General features: G+C 42.8%; 1 protein-coding gene across 3 annotated transcripts in view; it reads left to right on the forward strand.

Moving 5' to 3' along the window:
* The window catches only part of LOC140201749 (glycerol-3-phosphate acyltransferase 4), a 106006-nt gene that overhangs the window by 58840 nt on the left and 25614 nt on the right, over positions 1 to 21552 (forward strand). For all 3 annotated transcript variants that reach the window (XM_072266366.1, XM_072266368.1, XM_072266367.1), the window contains 3 exons: positions 922 to 977; positions 16570 to 16655; positions 17668 to 17796. In XM_072266366.1, coding sequence (XP_072122467.1) covers positions 922 to 977; positions 16570 to 16655; positions 17668 to 17796 — 271 coding nt within the window. The remainder of the gene's footprint in view (positions 1 to 921; positions 978 to 16569; positions 16656 to 17667; positions 17797 to 21552) is intronic.

The following is a 21552-nucleotide window of genomic DNA, read 5'->3' on the forward strand; positions in this document are numbered from 1 at the left end:
TAAATCAACAGTCTGGATGATATGTGGTTAACTGGATCAGCAAATTTGTGGATGACACCAAGATTAGAGGGTGTAGTGGACAGTGAGGAAGGCTATCATGGCTTGCATAGATCTGGAACAGATGGAAAAATGGCAGGTGGAATTTAATGCAGACAAGTGTGAGGTGTTGCATTTCGGTAGGACCAACCAGGGTTGGTTTTACATAGTGAATGGTAGGGCACTGAGGAGTGGTAGATGAAAGGGATCTGGGAATACAGGTCCATAATTCAGTGTAAGTGGTATCTCAAGTGAATAGGGTCATAAAGAAAGCTTTTGGCACATTGGCCTTCATAAATCAGTGTATTGAATACAGGAGTTGGGATGTTATGCTGAAGTTGTATAAGACTTTGGTGAGGTCTAATTTGGAGTATAGTGTGCAGTGTTGGTCACCTACCTACAGGAAAAATGTAAGTAAGTTTGAAAGAGTCCAGAAAAACTTTACAAGGACGTTGCGGGGTCTGGAGGAGGACCTGAGTTATACCTCTGGGACTACAACCAGAGGTTGTGGGTTAAGGGTGAAAGGTGAAAAGTTTAAGGGGAACTTGAGGGGAAACTTCTTCACTCAGATGGTTGTGAGAATGTGGAATGAGCTTCCAGCACAGGTGGTGCATACAAGCTAGATTTCAACAATTAAGAGAAGTTTTGATAGGTACATGATTGGTAGGGGTATGGGAGGCTGGAGTCCTGGTGTAGGTTGATTGGATCAAGCGGTTGAAATAGTTTGTCATGAACTAAATGGGCCAAAGGGCTTGTTTCTGTGCATAGAGTCATAGAAAATTACTCTATGCACTTAAAGAGGGTATGAGAGAGCCAATAAAAATTTTATATTTGCAATTCTTTTCTTTCTTTTGCCCAATTCTGTTTTTTTTTTTATCTCTGCAGACTGAGTGAACATGTAAGAGACCAGGTTAAACTTCCAATTTTGATATTCCCAGAAGGTAAGTGAAGGCTGTTAAAGTAGAATAAGAACAAACAGTCATTCCATGTAATTATAAACAACTTCTTATGTGCGTTATGGAGAACAAAATTTAATGAGATAGGAGGTGGAATATCTTGAAATTAAGCCAATGAGTCAGTTGCTGAAGGTCCTGTTTAGCTGAGCTTTATGAGCTAGAAGTCCCTCAGGATTAATTTTTGTTCAGTGCTCAGACAGAGCTATCGAAACCTTAGGAACATAAAAAATAGGAGCAGGAGCAGGCTATAATGTCTCTAACCTACTCCATTAAACAATCAGATCATTGCTAATAAAATCTTGACTTCAATTCTGCTGTCCTGTCTCCTTCCCATAACCTTTGATACCAGTACAGTCAAGAAGTCTACTCAGCCTTCAATATATACTGACTCAGCATCAATGACTCCTTGGGTTAGAGAATGCTAAAGATTTTGTACTCCTCTGAGACAATAAGGTCCTCCTCATCTTTCAGATGGGAGACCCCTAAAGTAAAATGCTGTCTTTTTCCTTGTTTCCCTTACGAGGAGAATCATTCTGCACTGTAATGCTCTATCGAAGTCTTGTGTTTCAGGAGGCCACATCTCATTTGTTTGGAGCTCCACCAGTCTCTGTGGATTAGATCTATCTCAGTCCTATTCAAAGTAATTACTTTGTTGCCACTTTCTATCCTGCTCTCACCTTCTCAGGTGGGTAGAGTTGAGAAGCTGCATTGATAATAGACCCTAATGGGAGTTATGTACGGCCCTCTGAATAGTGATCAGGATATGGGATACAAAATACACTAGGAGATAGAAAAGGCATGTAAGGCAATATTGCAGTGGTCTAGGGTAACTTCAGTCTGTAGGTAGACTGTGAAGATCAGTGGACCACAAAGAAAGGAATCTGTGGGTTTTTAGAGCAGCCTGCCCACTAGGAACAGGCAGTGTTTGGTGTTGTGTAACAAGCAGACTTGATCTGGGAGCTTAAGGTGAAGGAACTCTTTGGGTTTGGTTTGAGAGAGAGACTGAAATCTAAAGTTACAGTATTACAGTTCAGCAAAGGTAAACTACAGAGATATGGAAAGGTTGGCCAGAGGATTCTAGAAGTGAAGAGGGTGGAGCAGCAATTCCTGGGAGTAATTCGGGAGACGCAGCAAAATTTCGTCCCGAAGAAGCACACTAGGGTGAGGATATGGCAACTGTGGATGATGGGAAGTCAGGGACAACATAAAACCAAAAGAGAAGGCATACAATATGGCATAGATTAGTGGGAAGTCTTTGACAGCCAACAGGACAGCTGGAAAGCCTATAAGGGAGAAAAAGATGAAATAGGGTGACCCATCCATTAATATAAAAGGAATTTCCAGGAGTTTTTTTTTAAAGATACATAAAAAGTAAGCAAAAACAGGGTTAGAATTAAGATAATTTCCTCATGTCCTGAGACATCACCATGTCCAAAGCATGGGCTTCATCCCTGCCTATGAAATATATATACATGTCAACTAGAGGTCTCTACTTCAGATATTCCTGTGGAACAAAGTGATCCATCTAATACAAGTATGATGCATAACTAGCTGTGCTACGTCCACTGTAATGTATTCAGATACTGTTTCTCAATAGGACGTGTAATTTTAATCATAATTTGGTCTAGTTAATAAGCTTGCTTTAAAGTAGCTGTATTGCATTCTAGATAGCAACTCAGAAGAAACATTTTAGGAATGAGACTTCCTGCATTCCTGTAATGCCAGATATGATTCTTTTGCCTCTTCTGTTTTCAAACTTGTGCTTTAGATTCCTCTGCTGGTGTTTCTTATAATTTCAACCCTTTTAAAATTTCCCACACATTCATTCAAGGACTCTTCATCTTGTATTATATTTTTTGCTTATTTATTTATTTGTTTATTTATTATTATTATCTCTCTTATATTTGCACAGTTTGTTGTTTGCCCCTCGGCCCCCCCCCCCTTTTGGATGCAGTCTTTCATTGATTCTATTATGGTTCTTGGAATTATTGAGTATGCCCACAGGAAAATGTGTCTCAGAGTTGTATATGGTGACATATATGTAATTTGATTATAAATTTATTTTGAACTTTTCCCCAAACTTTGCAAAGTGATTATCTCTGCCTTCTGTTCAAAATGCATTTAGGTGAGGTGCAGCCACTCTGTACAGTTGCAAAAAAACAACTCTCAGCCTCTAAGTCAGGTTAGTTAGGGAGCAGCGGTGGACAGCAATCTTGAAATCTTGCCAAAGATGTTCGATTAGGTAAAGGTCAGGACTGACTGGGCCACACAAAGACATCAATTTTCTTCATTTGAAGCCACTCCGTGGTTGCTCTGGCAGTGTGCTTTGGGTCGTTGTCCTGCTGAAAGATGAACTCCCTTCCCAGTTTAAGTTTTCTGGCAGAGGCTAGCAGAATTTTATGCAGGATCTTTCTGTATTTAGCAGCACTCATTTCACATCAATCCTGACCAGATTTTCAGTCCCTGCTGTTGAAAAAGCATCCCTATAGCATAATGCTACCTCCATCATACTTGGTGTTACCTGACAGATGTGCAGTATTAGATTTATGTGACATATACCACTTAATGTTAAGGCCAAAAAGTTCCATTTTAGTCCTATCCAACTGCAAGACCTTCTTCCACATCTTTGCAGTATCTTCTAAATGATGGTTTGCAAAGTCCTTATGGGCAAGGATATGCTTTTTTTAAAAAGATTGCTGTGCACTGCAGCTTCATACTGGACTTATGTTCCTTGGCCCAGTGAGCACTTTCCTTGGGTTTAGCATAATGCCTGTTTTCTTCTCCGGTTTTATGAACAGACATTCGGAGATGGCTGTGAGATCTGGCCCAGTGTCCATTTTGTAGTTCATTGTATTATTTTGCAACTGAACTGTGGTACACCAGCCTTGTCTATTTGAATCTAGAGCCCCAAGGAATGCTCTTTCTTTGTCTGAATCATGGTCTTCTTTGACCTCCTGAAGAACTCTTTTTGAGTGACACTGGCTTTATAATGGCCAACTCTATTGCATTGGTGGCATTTCACTTCTTTTGCTGGACGGGGATCTTTGATGTGAAATGGAGACTTGCCATATAGTAATGATTTGCATCCAACTGAAATCTCTGTGACAATTTGATGTCTAGTAGTCTGACAACAATCCTGTCTCTGATGAGCTCACCTCTCAGATTCAGACTTTCATCTGGCTCCTGTTTTATGGAATTGAACTTTGCCCTCTCATATATCATATTTTGGTTTCCTGTAGAATATTATTTGAATTTGTCCTGCACTATTTTGCACTCTTTTTTCTGAGCATCTGTCAATCCTAATCCACCCATGATGTCATCTCCATTGTCACCTGTGCAGTATAGAAACATAGAAAGCCTACAGCACAATACAGGCCCTTCAGCCCACAAAGTGTGCCTAACGTGTCCCTACCTTAGAAATTACTAGGCTTACCCATAGCCCTCTATTTTTCTAAGTTCCATGTACCTACCCAAAACTCTCTTAAAAGACCCTATTGTATCTGCCTCTGCCACCATTGCTGGCAGCCCATTCCACGCACCCCACTTACCCCTAAAAAAACTTACCCCTGACATCTCCTCTGTACTTACTCTCCAGCACCTTAAACCTGTGTCCTCTTGTGGCAACTATTTCAGCCCTGGGAAAAAGCTTCTGACTATCCACACGATCAATGCCTCTCATCATCTTATACACCTCTATCAGGTCACCTCTCATCCTCCGACGCTCCAAGGAGAAAAGGCTGCATTCACTCAACCTGTTTTCATAAGGCATGCTCCCCAATCCAGGCAACATCCTTGTAAATCTCCTCTGCACCCTTTCTATGGTTTCCACATCCTTCCTGTAGTGAGGTGACCAGAACTGAGCACAGTACTCCAAGTGGGGTCTGACCAGGGTCCTATATAGCTGCAACATTACCTCTCAGCTCCTAAATTCAATTGGACGATTGATGAAGGCCAATTGCACCATATGCCTTCTTAACCACAGAGTCAACCTGCGCAGCTGCTTTGAGCGTCCTGTGGACTCGGACCCCAAGATCCCTCTGATCCTCCACACTGCTAAGAATCTTACCATTGAGACTATATTCTGCCATCATATTTGACCTACCAAAATTAACCATTTCCCACTTACCTGGATTGAACTCCATCTGCCACTTCTTAGCCCAGTTTTGCATCCTATCAATGTCCCGCTGTAACCTCTGACAGCCCTCCACACTATCCACAACACCTCCAACCTTTGTGTCATCAGCAAACTTACTAACTCATCCCTCACTTCCTCATCCAGGTCATTTATAAAAATCACGAAGAGTAAGGGTCCCAGAATAGATCCCTGAGGCACACCACTGGTCACTGACCTCCATGCAGAATATGACCCGTCTACAACTGCTCTTTGCCTTCTGTGAGCAAGCCAGTTCTGGATCCACAAAGCCATGTCCCCTTGGATCCCATGCCTCCTTACTTCCTCAATAAGCCTTGCATGGGGTACCTTATCAAATGCCTTGCTGAAATCCATATACACTACATCTACTGCTCTTGCTTCATCAATGTGTTTAGTCACATCCTCAAAAAATTCAGTCAGGCTCGTAAGGCAGGATCTGCCCTTGACAAAGCCATGCTGACTATTCCTAATCATATTATGCCTCTCCAAATGTCCATAAGTCCTGCCTCAGGATCTTCTCCCATCAACTTGCCAACCACTGAGGTAAGAGGCACTGGTCTATAGTTTATTGGGCTATCTCTACTCCCTTTCTTGAATCAGGGAACAACATCCGCAACCCTCCAATCCTCCGGAACCTCTCCCGTCCCCATTGATAATGCAAAGATCATCGCTAGAGGCTCAGCAATCTCCTCCCTCACCTCCCACAGTAGCCTGGGGTACATCTCATCCGGTCCCGGTGACTTACCCAACTTGATGCTTTCCAAAAGCTCCAGCACATCCTCTTTCTTAATGTCTACATGCTCAAGCTTTTCAGTCCACTGCAAGTCATCAATACAATCACCAAGATCCTTTTCCATAGTGAATACTGAAGTAAAGTATTCATTAAGTACCTCTGCTATTTCCTCTGGTTCCATACACACTTTCCCAGTGTCACACTTGATAGGTCCTATTCTTTTATGTCTTATCCTCTTGCTCTTCACGTACTTGTAGAATGCCTTAGGATTTTCCTTAATCTTGCCTGCCAAGGCCTTCTCATGGCCCCTTCTGTCTCTCCTAATTTCCTTCTTAAACTGCTTCCTGTTAGCCTTATAATCTTCTAGATCTCTAACATTACCTAGCTCTCTTAACCTCTTGTATGCTTTTCTTTTCTTCTTGACTAGACTTATTACAGCCTTTGTACACCACAGTTCCTGTACCCTACCATAACTTCCCTGTCTCATTGGAACATACCTATGCAGAACTCCACACAAATATCTCCTGAACATTTGCCGCATTCCTTCCGTACTTTTCCCTGAGAACATCTGTTCCCAATTTAAGCTTCCAATTTCCTGCCTGATAGCCTCATAATTCCCCTTACTCCAATTAAATGCTTTTCTAACTTGTCTGTTCCTATCTCTCTCCAATGGTATTATAAAGGAGATAGAATTATGATCACTATCTCCAAAATGCTCTCCCACTGAGAGACCTGACACCTGACCAGGTTCATTTTCCAATACCAAATCAAGTACAGTCTCTCCTCTTGTAGGCTTATCTACATATTGTGTCAAGAAACCTTCCTGAACACACCCAACAAACTCCACCCCACCTGAATCCCTTGCTTTAGGCAGATGCCAATCGATATTTGGGAAATTAAAATCTTCCATCACGACAACTCTGTTATTATTACACCTTTCCAAGATCTGCTTCCCTATCTGCTCCTCGATATCCCTGTTACTATTGGGTGGCCTATAAAAAACACCCAGTAAAGTTTTTGACCCCTTCCTGTTCCTGACTTCCACCCACAGAGACTCCGTAGATGATCCCTCCATGAGTCCACCTTTTCTGCAGCCATGACACTATCTCTGATCAACAGTGCCAGGCCCCCATCTCTTTTGCCTCCCTCTCTTTCCTTTCTGTAACATCTAAGACCCGGCACTTGAAGTAACCATTCCTGTCCCTGAGCCATCCAAGTCTCTGTAATGGCCACCACATCATAGCTCCAAGTACTGATCCACACTCTAAGCTCATCTGCTTTGTTCACAATACTCCTTGCGTTAAAATAGACACATCTCAAACCATTGGTCTGAGCGCGTCCCTCCTCTATCACCTGCCTATCCTCCCTCACACACTGTCTCCAAGCTTTCTCTATTTATGAGCCAACTGCCTCTTCCCCAGTCTCTTCAGTTCGGTTCCCACCCCAAAACAATTCTAGTTTAAACTCTCCCCAGCAGCCTTAGCAAACCTCCCCACCAGGATATTGGTCCCCCTGAGATTCAAGTGCAATCTGTGCTTTTTGTACACGTCACACCTGCGCCAAAAGAGGTCCCAATGATCCAGGAATCTGAATCCCTGCCCCCTCCTCCAATCCCTCAGCCACGCATTTATCCTCCACCTCATTCTATTCCTCACTGTCACATGGCACAGGCAATAATCCCGAGGTTATTACCTTTGCGGTCCTGCTTTTCAACTTCCTTCCTAACTCCCTGTACTCTGTTTACAGGACCTCTTCCCTTTTCTTACCTATGTCATTGGTACCAATCTGTACCATGACCTCTGGCTGTTCCCCCTCCCACTGCAGGATATCATGGATGCTATCTGAAACATCCCGGACCCTGGCACCTGGGAGGCAAACTACCATCCCAGTTTCTTTCCTGCGTCCACAGAATCACCTGTCTGACCCCCTAACTATAGCGTTCCCTATCGCTACTGCCTTCCTCTTCCTTTCCCTACCCTTCTGAGCCACAGGGCCAGACTCTGTGCCAGAGGCACGGCCACTGTTGCTTCCCCCAGGTAAGCTGTATCCCCCAACAGTACTCAAACAGGAGTACTTATTGTTCAGGGGTACTCTCTAGTACCTGACTCTTCCCCTTCCCTCTCCTGACTGTTACCCACTTGTCTGTCTCCCGTGGCCCCGGTGTGACCACCTGCCTATAACTCCTTCCTATCACCTCCTCGCTGTCCCTGACCAGACAAAGGCCATCGAGATGCAACTCCAGTTCCCTAAGGCGGTTCCTTAGGAGCTGCAGCTCGATACACCAGGTGTAGATATGGCTGTCCATATATCAGTGTATTTACTTGATGCTCTTCTGAATCCTGAGTGAGCTGTCTTGCAACCCTAAATCTCTCAGTATTTGAGCCATCTCTGAAAGATCCATAGTTTGGAGAAATCAAATGTCTCAGAGGCTTTATTAGGAAAACAGATGTAGGTACTACAGGTATTTGCCCCATTTTCCTGTTTGTTTATTTCTTATTTATTTGAATTCCAAAAGTCTTCTCTGTTGTATCTGTGTCTCTGCGCTTCCCCAGGCTAATGGCCCACAGATTATTGCAACGTATCCACTTTTGGGTGTAGCTCGAAGGTGTTGTTTAGCAATCCCGGCCAGGTCTCAGCTCAACCTCAGAGCAACTAGCATAGGCAGTCCAGACTGACAAGTTCCTCCCACAGATATATGTGAACAAGAATAGACTTGCTGCATTCTTCCTTGTCGAGTGTCACCTTTGGTCTGTAGCCTGAATTCATCCACCATCAACCATGTCTGACATCATGTCGTGTTCGATATGAGGGAGAGTGCAGAGCACGCCAGCAGGCAGGATATTCAACTGAACTTTATTGATAACTCTGCTTGTACAGTATGTGAACTCCTCCCATGTGTGAGTGGCATAAGAATACTGCTATTATTAACTACTACAACAGTAACTTCCTCAAAATTCTTTAAGGTTGTTTAGACACGACCTACCACGCACAAAGCCATACTGACTATCCTTAATCAGTCCTTGTCTATCCAAATAGTCATATATCCAGTCCCTTAGAATACCTTCCAATAACTTACCCACTGCTGATGTCAGGCTTGACGGCCTATAATTTCCTAGTTTATTTTTAGAGCCTTTGTTAAACAGTGGAACAACATTGGCTATCCTCCAATCCCCTGGCACCTCACCTGTCACTAAGGATGATTTAAATATCTCGACTAAGGCCCCGGGGGTTTCTGCACTTGCCTCCCGCTGGGTCCGAGGGAACACCTTGTCAGGCCCTGGTGATTTATTCACTCTAATTTGCCTCAAGACAGCAAACACCTCCTCCTCTGTAGTCTGTACAGAGTCCACGTTTTGCCTCACTTCTATAGACTGTGTCTGTCACCCGAGTAAATACAGATGCAAAAAATGTATTTAAGATCTTCCTCCATCTCTTTTGGCTCCATGCAGAGATTACCATTGTGGTGTTCCAGAGGACTAATTTTGTCCCGTGCAATCCTTTAGTTCTTGACATATCTGTAGAATCCCTTAGGATTCTCCTTCACCTTGTCTGCTTAGTCTTGTCTGCTCAGTCTTGTCTGCTCATGTCTTTTTTTAGCCCTCCTGATTTCTTTCGTAAGTGTTCTCTTGCATTTCTTGTACTCCATTAGCACTTCATTTGTTCCTACCTGCCTATATCTGCAATGCACCTCCATTTTTTCTTAACCATGGTCTCAATAACTCTTGAAAACAAAGGCTTTCTACACTTGTTATCTTTACCTTTATCTTTATCTTCTGACAGGCACTTACAAGCTTTGTACTCTCAAAATTTCACTTCTGAAGGCTTTCCATTTACCCAGTACACCTTTGCCAGGAAACAGCCTGTCTCAATCCACACTTGCCAGATCCTTTTTGATACCATCAAAATTGGCTTTTCCCCAATTTAGGATCTCAACCCCCAGGCCTGATCTATTTTTTCACATATTTACTTTGAAACTAATGGCAATGTGATCATTAGATGCAAAGTGTTCCCCTACATGGACTACTGTCACCTATCCTGTCTCATTCCCTAACAGCAGATTAAGTAATGCATATTCTGTCATTAGGATTGATTAAGGAAACTTTCCTGAACGCATTTGACAAATTTTAGCCCATCTAGTCCTTTTACGGAACGGGGGTCCTAGACAATATATGGAAAATTAAAATCACCTACTATTGCATCCTTACGTTTTTTGCAACAGTCTGCAATCTCTACAAATCTGTTTCTCTAAATATCTGGGACTGTTGGGTGTTCTGTAATATAGCCCCATTAACGCAGTTATACCTTTTTTTTATTACACAATTCCACCTATAATGCCTCACTAGACAAGTTGTCCAGTCTGTCCTGAAAGAGCACTGCTGTGAGATTTTCCTTGACTAGTAACACCACTCCCACCTCCTTTAATCCCTCCCTCTCTGTGGCGTCTAAAACAATGGAATCAGGAGTATTGAGCTGCCAATCCTACCCCTACTGCAACCAAGCCTCACCAATATCTACAATATCATTATTTCAGGTGTTGATCCATGCCCTGAGCTCATCTGCCTTTCCTACGAAACTTCTTGCATTGAAATATACGCAGCTCAGGACATTAGTTGCCCCATGCTCAACCTTTTGATTCCTGACTTCGTCTGAGGCCTTAACAACCATCTGTTCTGGCACTCTGGTTCCCATCTCCCTACAATTCTAATTTAAACAACCTCTCCTCCCCCGTGGAGAACTAGCAACTAGAACTTTTACCTCCTGATCTCATTGACCTAAATCTATATTAGTGGAACAATAGCTCAATGTTTGGAGAAGATGTGCTGTTTCGGAATTCTGTTGTCATTTTCTTTTCCATGTGCTCCCCCTTGATCCCATTTGATAAATAGATATGCAAAATCTTGCAGGATAATTCTTTTTCTCTGTGATCATACTGCAGATTTTCCTTTCCCTTTCCTTCCCTGCTATTTGAAAGTCCATAACAGAGTGTTGTTGCTTCTCATTCAAAGTAGGATGGTCATGGATTCAAATTGTACAATTCAGAGGATTTTCTGTGTTCTGTGGATCTGTTCCATCCGTGGAAGGCCTGAAGCAGAGTGGCATGGGCTGCCACTGCAGGCAATGTTTTACCTTTAAATAGTCTGACATCCGACTCTCCATGTAGCTCAACCTCAAATACAACAAAACTAAAAAGGTGTCCTAAAGGATAAAATAAGAGATCTAGGAGGGTTCTGAAGGAGAATATTTTTCACCAGTGGTGGAGGCAGAGACTCTCCAATTTCAGATTTCAACTGGAAATTCCCCTTGAATTCTCTACACTATTTTCACTCCAACTTCTGCCTCTGTTGCTTGTAATCAAAGTGTAAACAATGGGTCCAGACTGTTGTGTATTTAATATTTCAGTAATGTTTGTATTACAGTATCAGAACCACTTCTGGCAGCCCCAGAGTCAACCCCCACGTTCACCATGAGGGAGGCCGGAGAACCTGAGATTGTTTCACAGCCATAAGTCTCACTTGCTAAGCAGGGTGACCTCTCCCACCCCACCCCCTTGTCAGGAAAGCTGTTATTACACAAGAGTAAGAAATCCTCCACAGTGATTAAATCTTTATGCCTGAATGGGACAATTTAAAAGTTATTATACTGTATATATTCAGTATTTACAGTATTGTGCAAAAGTCTTCACACTATATATAGCTAGGGTGCCAAAGAATTTTGTAGAAATTTTATGTATTGCACTGTATGGTTGCCGAGGAAAACAGACTTTCATGACAATATATGAGCGATAAACCTAATTCTGATTTGGGTCTCTATTGTGGACTGAGAGTGGGAAGGGTGCAGAGAGAGGGGAATCATGGTTGAGAAAGGGGAAATGAGAGCAGAGCAGAGGAAGCAGGAAGCAACAGAAAGACATTCTATAATGATCAATGAACTAATTGTTTGGAATCAAATGACTCTGTCCTGTGTCTCAGGGCTGGGTGTGTCTGCACTCATGTCACCCTCCACCCCTAGTACTCCTTTGCCACCTGTCTCACACCCCTTCTGCAGTGCTCTACCTGAGTCATTCCAAACATCCTTTGCTCCCACCAGATTTACAAACTTCTTCTCTGCTCCATGTTGACAAATACAGTACTGTGCAAAAATCTTCGGTGCCCTACCTATATATCTGTACGTAAGAATTTTGCTTACAGTACTGTATATATGTATACAAGTTGAGATGCATTCTATATTGAGTTGGAGCTTGTAGCTAAGCAGAGAGGGGTGTGGTTTAATTAGTTGTGGGTTATATGTAAAAGTACATGAATGGCATACATCATCACACCACCACGTCGTAAGTGCACGGCTTGCTAAAGTAAAAATTAAATATATAGTTATTTTCAGCTCCTTTCGGTTAGTTTTATGTCTTAGAGTTGCAAAACATAACATAAACCATGTCTGTATTATTTGGAAAAATCCTACTTGAGCACACTCCCCTATACTTTTACCATACTTAATGAGGGTCATCGAGTAACCATAGAGGCCAGGACTGAAAAGTAAAATTTCTCTTCCATTTCTAATGTCTTCAATTCAGCAATGGTCTTGTTAATCCTCCTGTTCTTTCCTGTTCAAAAGCAGAGTGGGGGGGGGAATAATAATCTTGAGAAATATTGCAAGATGTCCTGCTTCCAAACTTCCTTAATTTTTTAAGTTTGTTGTTCAATACTTCAAAACTGTCTGTTACTACATCCTTGAGCTCCTCATCAACCTGTGACTGCTTTCTGTCACACATTCTTCTCAATTCAGTCTGATTTGTTCGGAGATGAAAGAACATCCAGGACACACAATCTGAAATGCAAAAGATCATCCTGAAATTTAACAGTTCAAAAGTTAAAAGTTCAAAGTGAATTTATTTTCAAAGTACATGAATGTCACCATTTGCAACCTTGTGATTTATTTTCTTGCAGAGTTACCCAATGAATCCATGATAGAGTAACCATGATAGAACCAATGAAAGACTGTGCCAACTTTGGCATTCAGTCACTTTGCAAAAGACAACAACCTGTGCAAATAGAAAAAGAAAGAAATAATTATAATAAATAAATAAATAAGCAATAAATATCAAGAAACTGAGATGAAGAGTCTTTGAAAGTAACTCCATAGTTGTGGGAACATTTCAGTGATGAAGTTAAGCTGAGTGAAGAGCCTGTTGGCTGAGGGGTATTAACTATTCTTGAACCTGGTAATGTGTGTCCTCAGGGACCTGTACCACCTTTCTGGTAGCAGCAGTGAGAAGAGAGCCTGACCTGGGTGGTGGAGGTCCCAGGTGATGGATGCTGCTTTCCTGCCACAATGCTTCATGTAGATGTGCTCAAAGGTGGGGAGGGCTTTACCTGTGATGTGCCGGGCCATGTCCACTAATTTTTGTAGGAGTTTCCGTTCAAGGCCGTTGGTGTTTTCATACCAGGCTGTGATGCAGCCAGTCAATATACTACCCACCACACATCTATAGAAGTTTGTCAGAGTTTTAGATATCATGCTGAATCTCCACAAACAACTAAGGAAGCTGCCATGCTTTCTTCATAGGTGCACTTGCGTGTTGGGCCCAGGACAGGTCCTCCGAATTGATAACACTGAGGAATTTAAAGTCTCCACCTCTGATCCTCCAGGCTCATGGACCTCTGGTTTTCTCTTCCTAATCAGCTTCTTGGTTTTGCTGACATTGAGTAAGAGGTTGTTTTTGTGGTACCACTCAGCCAGATTTTCAACCTCCCTCCTATATTCTGATACGTCACCATGTTTAATTCGGTCTACAATAAACAATGAAGAGACATGTAAAGGTGGGTTTGAGCCACACTGGTGTGATGCAAAGTTGGAGCTTGGCATGGCTGAGACGGTGTCAGGGTCAGAGATGGAGTTGGAGTGAGTGAATTGGAGAGGAGTCAGTGTGGAGGAGTTTCAGAGTCCATCCACCTAAACCGGGAGCAAGGTTGAATTGATCTAAGTGCTGAGCCGATTTGGAAAAGTCGAGAATAGCCTTGGGCTGGACGGCAGGGTGCAGGCCTTGAGCATATCGCTACAGCAAGACCAGGACCTAGGTCCTAGTGCAGGGATGACCCACTGTTTGGATGATATAAACGCTGGCCCAGGTATTCTGAAAAGACAGCGTGTCAGACCGGAGGTGAGGGTTAGGGTGATCCTGTTTGTTCTTCCGTGACACTTATATCACTCTCCACAACACTGAGGTTGAAAGACTGCTCCAGTTGCTTGGCGCTCTGCGGCGATTTGCCCTGCTGTATGATGAACCGAGACTGAGGTTATGGGCCTACTCCAGCTGCTCCGGGCTCCAGGTCTATGGACTCAACTTGATTCGGAGTGCTGTTGCTTGCTTTTATTGTTTGCATGATTTGTGTTTTTTCCCCCTCTTTCTCTGTGCATTGGGTGTTGATCTTTTTTTAAAATTGGGTTCTTTCAGGTTTCTTGCTTTGTGGCTGCCTGTAAGCAGATGAATCTCAAGGTATTTTGAATCCTTTGAACAAAACTAAATATGGCATTGAAGCTGTGCTTAGTTTCGCAGTTATAAGTGTAAAGCGTGAAGAGCTGTGCTGATGGCGATTGTGGAGGCGATGTTGTTGCCAATCCGAACTGACTAGAGTCTGTGAGTGAGGAAATCGAGGATCCAATTGCACAAGGAGGTATTGAGGCCAAGGTCTTGAAGCTTATTGATTAGTTTTGAGGGGGTGATGGTATTGAATGCCGAGCGATAGTCAATAAAGAGCATCTTGATGTGTGCATCTTTGCTGTCCAGATGTTCCAGGGTTTAGAGAAGAGCCAATGAGATGGTATCTGCTGTGGACTTGTTGCACCGGTAGACCAATTAAAGCAGATTTAAATTGCTTCTCAGGCAGAAGTTCATCAACAATCTCTCAAAATACTTCCATCTCTCTTGATGGAAATGTTACTGGATGATAGTCATTAAGGCAGCTTACCACGTTCTTTAGGCACCAGTAAAAGTGAAGTCTGCTTGAAGCAGGAGGGTACCTCAAACTGCCAAAGCAAGAGGTTAAAGATCTTAGTGAACACTCCAGCCAGTTGAATAGCACAGGTCTTTAGTACTTGGCCAGGTACCTCATCCAGGCTGGATGCTTTTCATAGGTTCACCCTCCTGAAGGCTGCTCACACGTCGGCCTCAGGGACTAAAATCACAGGATCATCTGGGGTTGTGGGAGTTTGTGATGGTTCCTCCATGTTTTGACCATCAAAGTGAGCATAGAAGGTATTGAGTTCATCTGGAAGCGAAGCCCTGCCACAACTGTCGAGCATCCTTCGTTGATTCAAGTTTAGTCTGGAATTGCCACTTCATCGGTGAGATGGCTTTCTGGATATCATACTTGGACATCATGGTCACCAGACTTTAATGCCTCTGATCTGACCCTTAGCAGATTGTAGGTTTCTTGGTTGGGGAAGACTGATGATTTTGTGGGGACACACTCATCTACAGTTGTTTTAATAAAGTCTGTGACAACTATGGTGTATTCATTCGGATCCATAGATGAGTCCTTGAACACAGACTTGAAGCAATCCCATAGCCACTCTTCTGCCTACTGGAACCACTTCTTTGTTTGCCTAATCTCTGGAGCTTTGCTCTTTAGCCTCTGCCTGTATGCAGGTAGGAGAAGGACAACCAGGTGATCAGATTTACCAAAACGTCGTCTGGGCATGGAACAGTATACATTCCTTATCTTAGTATAACAGTGGTCTAATGTGTTGAGACCTCTGGTGCTACAGGTTTTGTGTGCATGGTAAATGGTAATTGGTAACAAGCTTGGTTGAAGTCCCCAACTATGATTAGAAATGCATCGGAATGGACTGTTTCTTGTTTGGAGACAGCATCATGCATATCTCAAGCCTTGATTATAGTCAGCCACTCACTGTTGAACTGCAGATCTGCTAATAATCACTTCTCCTCCCCCAGTACCACTTCTTATCCAATGGACCTGTTCTTTTTGTATGGATCCTGACTGGACTCATTTGAATCTCTACCAAAGAGGACAGTAAAGGCTCAGTTGTTCAAACCAAATCAGCAGAATTGTAGATAGGAATAGGAATGCTGATGCTAAATTAACAAATTTCACGACATATGCCAGTGATATTAAACCTGATTCTGATCAAGGGGAACAAAATTACTTCAAGAAAGTGGAGTTGAGGTAATTGTTGCCCAATTGATCTGATTGAATGGCAGGACAGGTACGGAGGGCCCAATGGCCTCCAATGTTTATTTTCTTTTTTTGATCTGTCAAAATATCATCCTGGAAAAGAGGTCATGTGGACCATCAAAACACGTTCACCTAATATGATGTCATTCACCATGCACTGTGTGTTTTGAAAACCATTGCACCTGAGCCACCAACCTGTTTAGTTAGGGTTGATGCCATTTTCCATTGGATTTATGATAACAGCTTCAAATCAGCAGTTATGGATGTAACACAAAATGTGTCAAGATTGTTATGAACTGAAACATATTTTAAAAAGATACAAGAATGATTCAATTATATCTTCTGTGTAAAGCAGTGAAGAAAACAAAATATGGGGTTTTTCAAGTAATTGTGAGATATGATAATGAAGAATAAGTGTGTTGAGCAAACTATCACCTCCAGTTTTGCCCTATGGGAATCCAATCTTGCAACATTCTAGCCTTACACTGTTCCTCTCCACAGGAACTTGTATCAACAATACCTCTGTTATGATGTTCAAGAAGGGCAGTTTTGAAATTGGAGCTACTGTCTACCCTGTTGCTATCAAGGTAAGGCAACAAAGTTCATGTAACTGGGCACATGACAAGACCCCTTGACTCCCTCATAGTTCAAATATCTGTCAGTTCTGAGTATATTCAATGACTGTATCTCAGAAATTCAATGAAATGGAGAATTTCAAAGATTCACAGTCAGTCCTCTAAAAAGGTTATTTCTCATCTCATCAAAGATGATTCCTGATTCTGAAGCTATGCTATCTAGTTCTAGATATCCCCATTTGTGGGAAACATACTTTCGCTATCCACCCTGTCAGACCCAGTCAGAATCTTTATACAAATCACCTCTCACTCTCTGCTGCTTTAAGTGTAGCCAACCAACCCATGCTCAGCTCAGGGACAGTACGGTGGCAGAGCTAGGAGAGCTTACTGACTTGCCGTGCCAGAGACCCAGGTTCAGTCCTGACCTAGAGTACTGTCCATGTTCTCTCTGTGACTATATGGGTTTCCTGGGTGCTCTGGTTTCCCCCCACATACCAAGGACATGGGTTGGTTGGTTAATTGGCTACTATAAATTGCCCCAGATAATCTGCAGAGGCTGGATAGACTGTGTGGAACCTGACAGGGTAATCAAAGGCAGAAAGGTATACAAATAAAAAGAAGGGATTAATGTTAAAAAAAAGGGTGCTTGATGATTAATGCAGACTTGATGGACCAAAGAGCATGTTTCTGTGCCACATCTATGAATCCATAACTTATTTTTCATGCAACAATCCCTTCAACCCAGGAGTCAATCTTGTCAATTTCCACTGCACTGTTTCCTATGCATGTGTATCTTTCCTTAAATATGGGGACCAAAACTCTATGCAGTAACGGTATCAAATGATTCTATTTTCTTCTGCAAATTGATGTCAGAAGGGACTCCCAGTCCAATCCATCCAAATGGACTTTGATTAAGTTATAGCTTCAAAGATGAAAGGATAGGTATTAAATTTATTAGCCAGGCTGTTGCTGGTGCTTTGATGTGCTGCCCTTTTCCATCCTTGTGTTATGCTTTTCTTGCCAGTACGATCCTCTGTTTGGAGAAGCCTTCTGGAATAGCAGCAAGTATGGAATGGTGAACTACCTGCTGAGGATGATGACGAGCTGGGCAATTGTATGCAGTGTCTGGTATCTGCCGCCAATGATGCGTGAGGTAACATCTTGTTTCACATGAAGGAGAGAATGATGTCTTTTGGGAATATTGTTTTTCCACTTGCTGATGTTTTATTGTTTTAGATTTTTCTTTGCTCTCCTCCCCTAAAAGTGCTAAGTATGGGTTTATAAGGTTAAAAGGAGTCTGCTCTTCATGTGCTAAGGATAGTCAGTGTTAACAGACTGCTTAATCAGTGTGTTCTTGCTTTCTATATGTCTGACTGCCTTAATCTTAATTTGTTGCATGAATTTGTCTGAGGCACTGCAAACCTCATTAGGCCTCTTAATTCGTTCTGATTACGAATTTTAAAAAATGTACAGGAATATGTGAGACTTAAAACCGATTAAATAGCCAGCCCATGGGGTAGTGGCATCCGCACCGGACCTCGAGGTGAGTGGTCCTGGTTCAAATCTGTCTGGCTCCTTGCATGCATTCCATCCATGCTGAGTTGAGAGTTGAGCTAACAACTCGGCCTCATAAAGAACAGACAAATGCTAAAGAAATGGTAAGAAATGCCACCTGATGCACAAGGCACAGAAAGGAACAAGAACAAAACAGGTTAGAGGAGTAGAGGAAAAAGACAGGATAGCATTTTTTCTTTAGAAAATTGCTAGTTAAATCCCTTTACCAGAGACCAATTGTATCCCAGTTTTCTATTTCTCTGCAGTTTTCACATTTGTGCAAGTTTAAACTTACTTGCTAATTAGTCTTTCATCTGTGTTATTGCATTGTTCAACACTTTTATTGATGTTATATTATTCACTTGTAAGGTTGGGTATTTTGGTTTCATATGTTTGTTCAGTGTCTAGAAGGACAGTTCTGTCTTCTGGTTTACACCTGCACTACAATTATCATTCAACAGCACCTCCACCACCATTATCAACACTTGTGCTCCGCAAGACTGTTCTCAGCCTCCTACTCTGCTCCTATACACGCACAGCTGGTTTGGCTCTAACTCCATGTACAAGTTTGCAGATGACACTACTATAGTGGAGCAATTTTCAAATAACAATGCATCTGAGTACAGGAAGGAGGTAGAGAGCTTAGTAACATAATATGATCACAACATTTTACTAAATGTCAGCAAAACAAAAGAGCTGGTTGTTAATTTCAGGAAGGGGTGTGGTGCACATGTTCCTGTCTACATCAATAGAGCTTCAAGTTCTGAGGAGTGTACAGTAAATAGCCTGCCCTGGTCAAACCACATTGATGCCATGGCCTAGAACGTTTACCAGTGTCTCTACTTCTTCAGGAGGCTATGAACCTCTCCAACTTTTACCTGTGCTCCTAAGGAAGTATGCTATCTGGATGCATACTAGCAACACACAAAAAATACAGGCCAGGTAGCATCTATAGGAAGAGGTACAGTCGGAAGTTTCAGGCCGAGACCCTTCGTCAGGACTAACTGAAAGAAGAGATAGTAAGAGATTTGAAAGTGGGAGGGGGAGATCCGAAATGATAGGAGAAGACAGGAGGGGGAGGGATGGAGCTAAGAGCTGGAAAGTTGATTGGCAAAAGGGATATGAGGCTGGAGAAGGGAGAGGATCATGGGATGGGAGGCCTAGGGAGAAAAAAGGAGGAAGGGGGAAGCCCAGAGGATGGGTAAGGAGTATAGTGAGAGGGACAGAGGGAGAAAAAGGAGAGAGAGAAAAAATAAAAATAATTAATAATAATAAATAACGGATGGGGTATGAGGGGAAGGTGGGGCATTAGCGGAAGTTTGAGAAGTCAGTGTTCATGCCATCAGGTTGGAGGCTACCCAGACAGAATATAATGTGTTGTTCCTCCGACCTGAGTGTGGCTTCATCTTTACAGTAGAGGAGGTCGTGGATAGACATATCAGAATGGGAATGGGATGTGGAATTAAAATATGTGGCCACTGGGAGATCCTGCTTTCTCTGGCGGACAGAGCGTAGGTGTTCAGCGAAACAGTCTCCCAGTCTGCATCGGGTCTCGCCAATATATAGAAGGCCACATCGGGAGCACCGGACGCAGTATATCACCCCAGCTAACTCACAGGTGAAGTGTCGCCTCACCTGGAAGGACATGTCTGGGGCCCTGAATGGTGGTGAGGGAGAAAGTGTAAGGGCATGTGTAGCACTTGTTCTGCTTACAAGGATAAGTGCTGGGAGGGAGATCGGTGGGAAGGGATGGGGGGACAAATGGACAAGGGAGTTATGTAGGGAGCGATCCCTGCGGAACGCAGAGGCGGGGCGGGGGGGGAAGATGTGCTTAGTGGTGTGATCCCGTTGGAGGTGGCGGAAGTTACGGAGAATTATATGTTGGACCCGGAGGATGGGGTGAGAGCAGCGTGAAATGGGAGAGATGCGTTTGAGAGCAGAGTTGATGGTAGAGGAAGGGAAGCCCCTTTCTTTAAAAAAGGAGGACATTTCCTTCATCCTGGAATGAAAAGCCTCATCCTGAGAGCAGATGCAGAGGAAATGGAGGAATTGCGAGAAGGGAATGGCACTTTTGCAAGAGACAGGGTGGGAAGAGGAATAGTCCAGGTAGCTGTGAGTCCGTAGACATCAGTAGATAAGCTATCTCCAGAGGTAGAGATAAAAAGATCAAGAAAGGGGAGGGAGGTGTTGGAAATGGACCAAGTAAATTTGAGGGCAAGGTGAAAGTTGGAGACGAAGTTAATGAAGTCAACGAGCTCAGCATGCATGCAGGAAGCAGTGCCAATGCCGTCGTCGATGTAGTGAAGGAAAAGTGGGGGACAGATACCAGTATAGGCTTGTGACATGGATTGTTCCATAAAGCCAACAAAAAACCCAAAGGGGTGCTCATGGCTACATGCATACTAGTCCCATTTTTCCAGCACATGGTCCATAACCTTGGTGATTCAAGTTTTTAAATGCTGTGGGAACATCTGTCTCCACAATTTCCTCTGGATGAAAGCAGTCTTTCTCAAATCATTCTAAGTTCCTTTCTCTCAATTTAAACGTACATCTCTACTATTGGAAAAATGTCCTTACTATCTACCTTATCTATATTCCTCTCAATTTTGTATACCTCTGTATAGAAAACTTCCCCTGCTTCAAATAAAGCAAATCCAGATTCTCCTTACAACAGAAATGTTCCATCCCAAACAACATTCTGTTGAATATCCTCTCTTGTCCTGTGTCATCTTGTAATATGGTGACTGTCACTCCATACAGAACAAAGCAGAGACCTAAACTGTTTTACCTTAACCCATGTTCAGTAGCCCAGCTAATGAAGGCATGTATGCTGCCTTAATCACCCTCGTCTTCTGCTGCAGCCACCAGGGATTCTTCGTCTTGTACATCAAAGTCCTTTCCCTTCGTACTTCCTTGGGGCCTGCTATTCATTGAGACCTTTAAGTTATGGCATATTGTAACTCTATGTTACTCTCAAAATTTAATTTATACTAACTGGAAAATAATCATGACTACTACAGGCCACTCCGGTTATAGCTGTATTGAATAACAGAGTTACTATGTAGTTTATAATCCTGCCTCTGTGTGCATGTGTGTGTTCTCCCCCCCCCTTCCCCTACCTCTCTTTTTCTCTCTTTCTTTGTCTCTCAGATCCTCTCATTATACTGTATACACCTTTTCTCTTTACCTTCCGTGCGCACTATCAATTCTTATCCCTAATCATTGCAAAAATGCATTTTATATTTTGTTTTAGCCTCTTCTGCAGATTGAGCAATGCCTTGTCATTCTTGTTAGGAACACAGCTTGACACGAAATGTTTCACATTCCATCACTGATATTGTTTGCTTCATTAATG

The sequence above is a fragment of the Mobula birostris genome, chromosome 8 (genome assembly GCF_030028105.1).
Source record: "Mobula birostris isolate sMobBir1 chromosome 8, sMobBir1.hap1, whole genome shotgun sequence".
Classification (NCBI taxonomy): Eukaryota; Metazoa; Chordata; class Chondrichthyes; order Myliobatiformes; family Myliobatidae; genus Mobula; species Mobula birostris.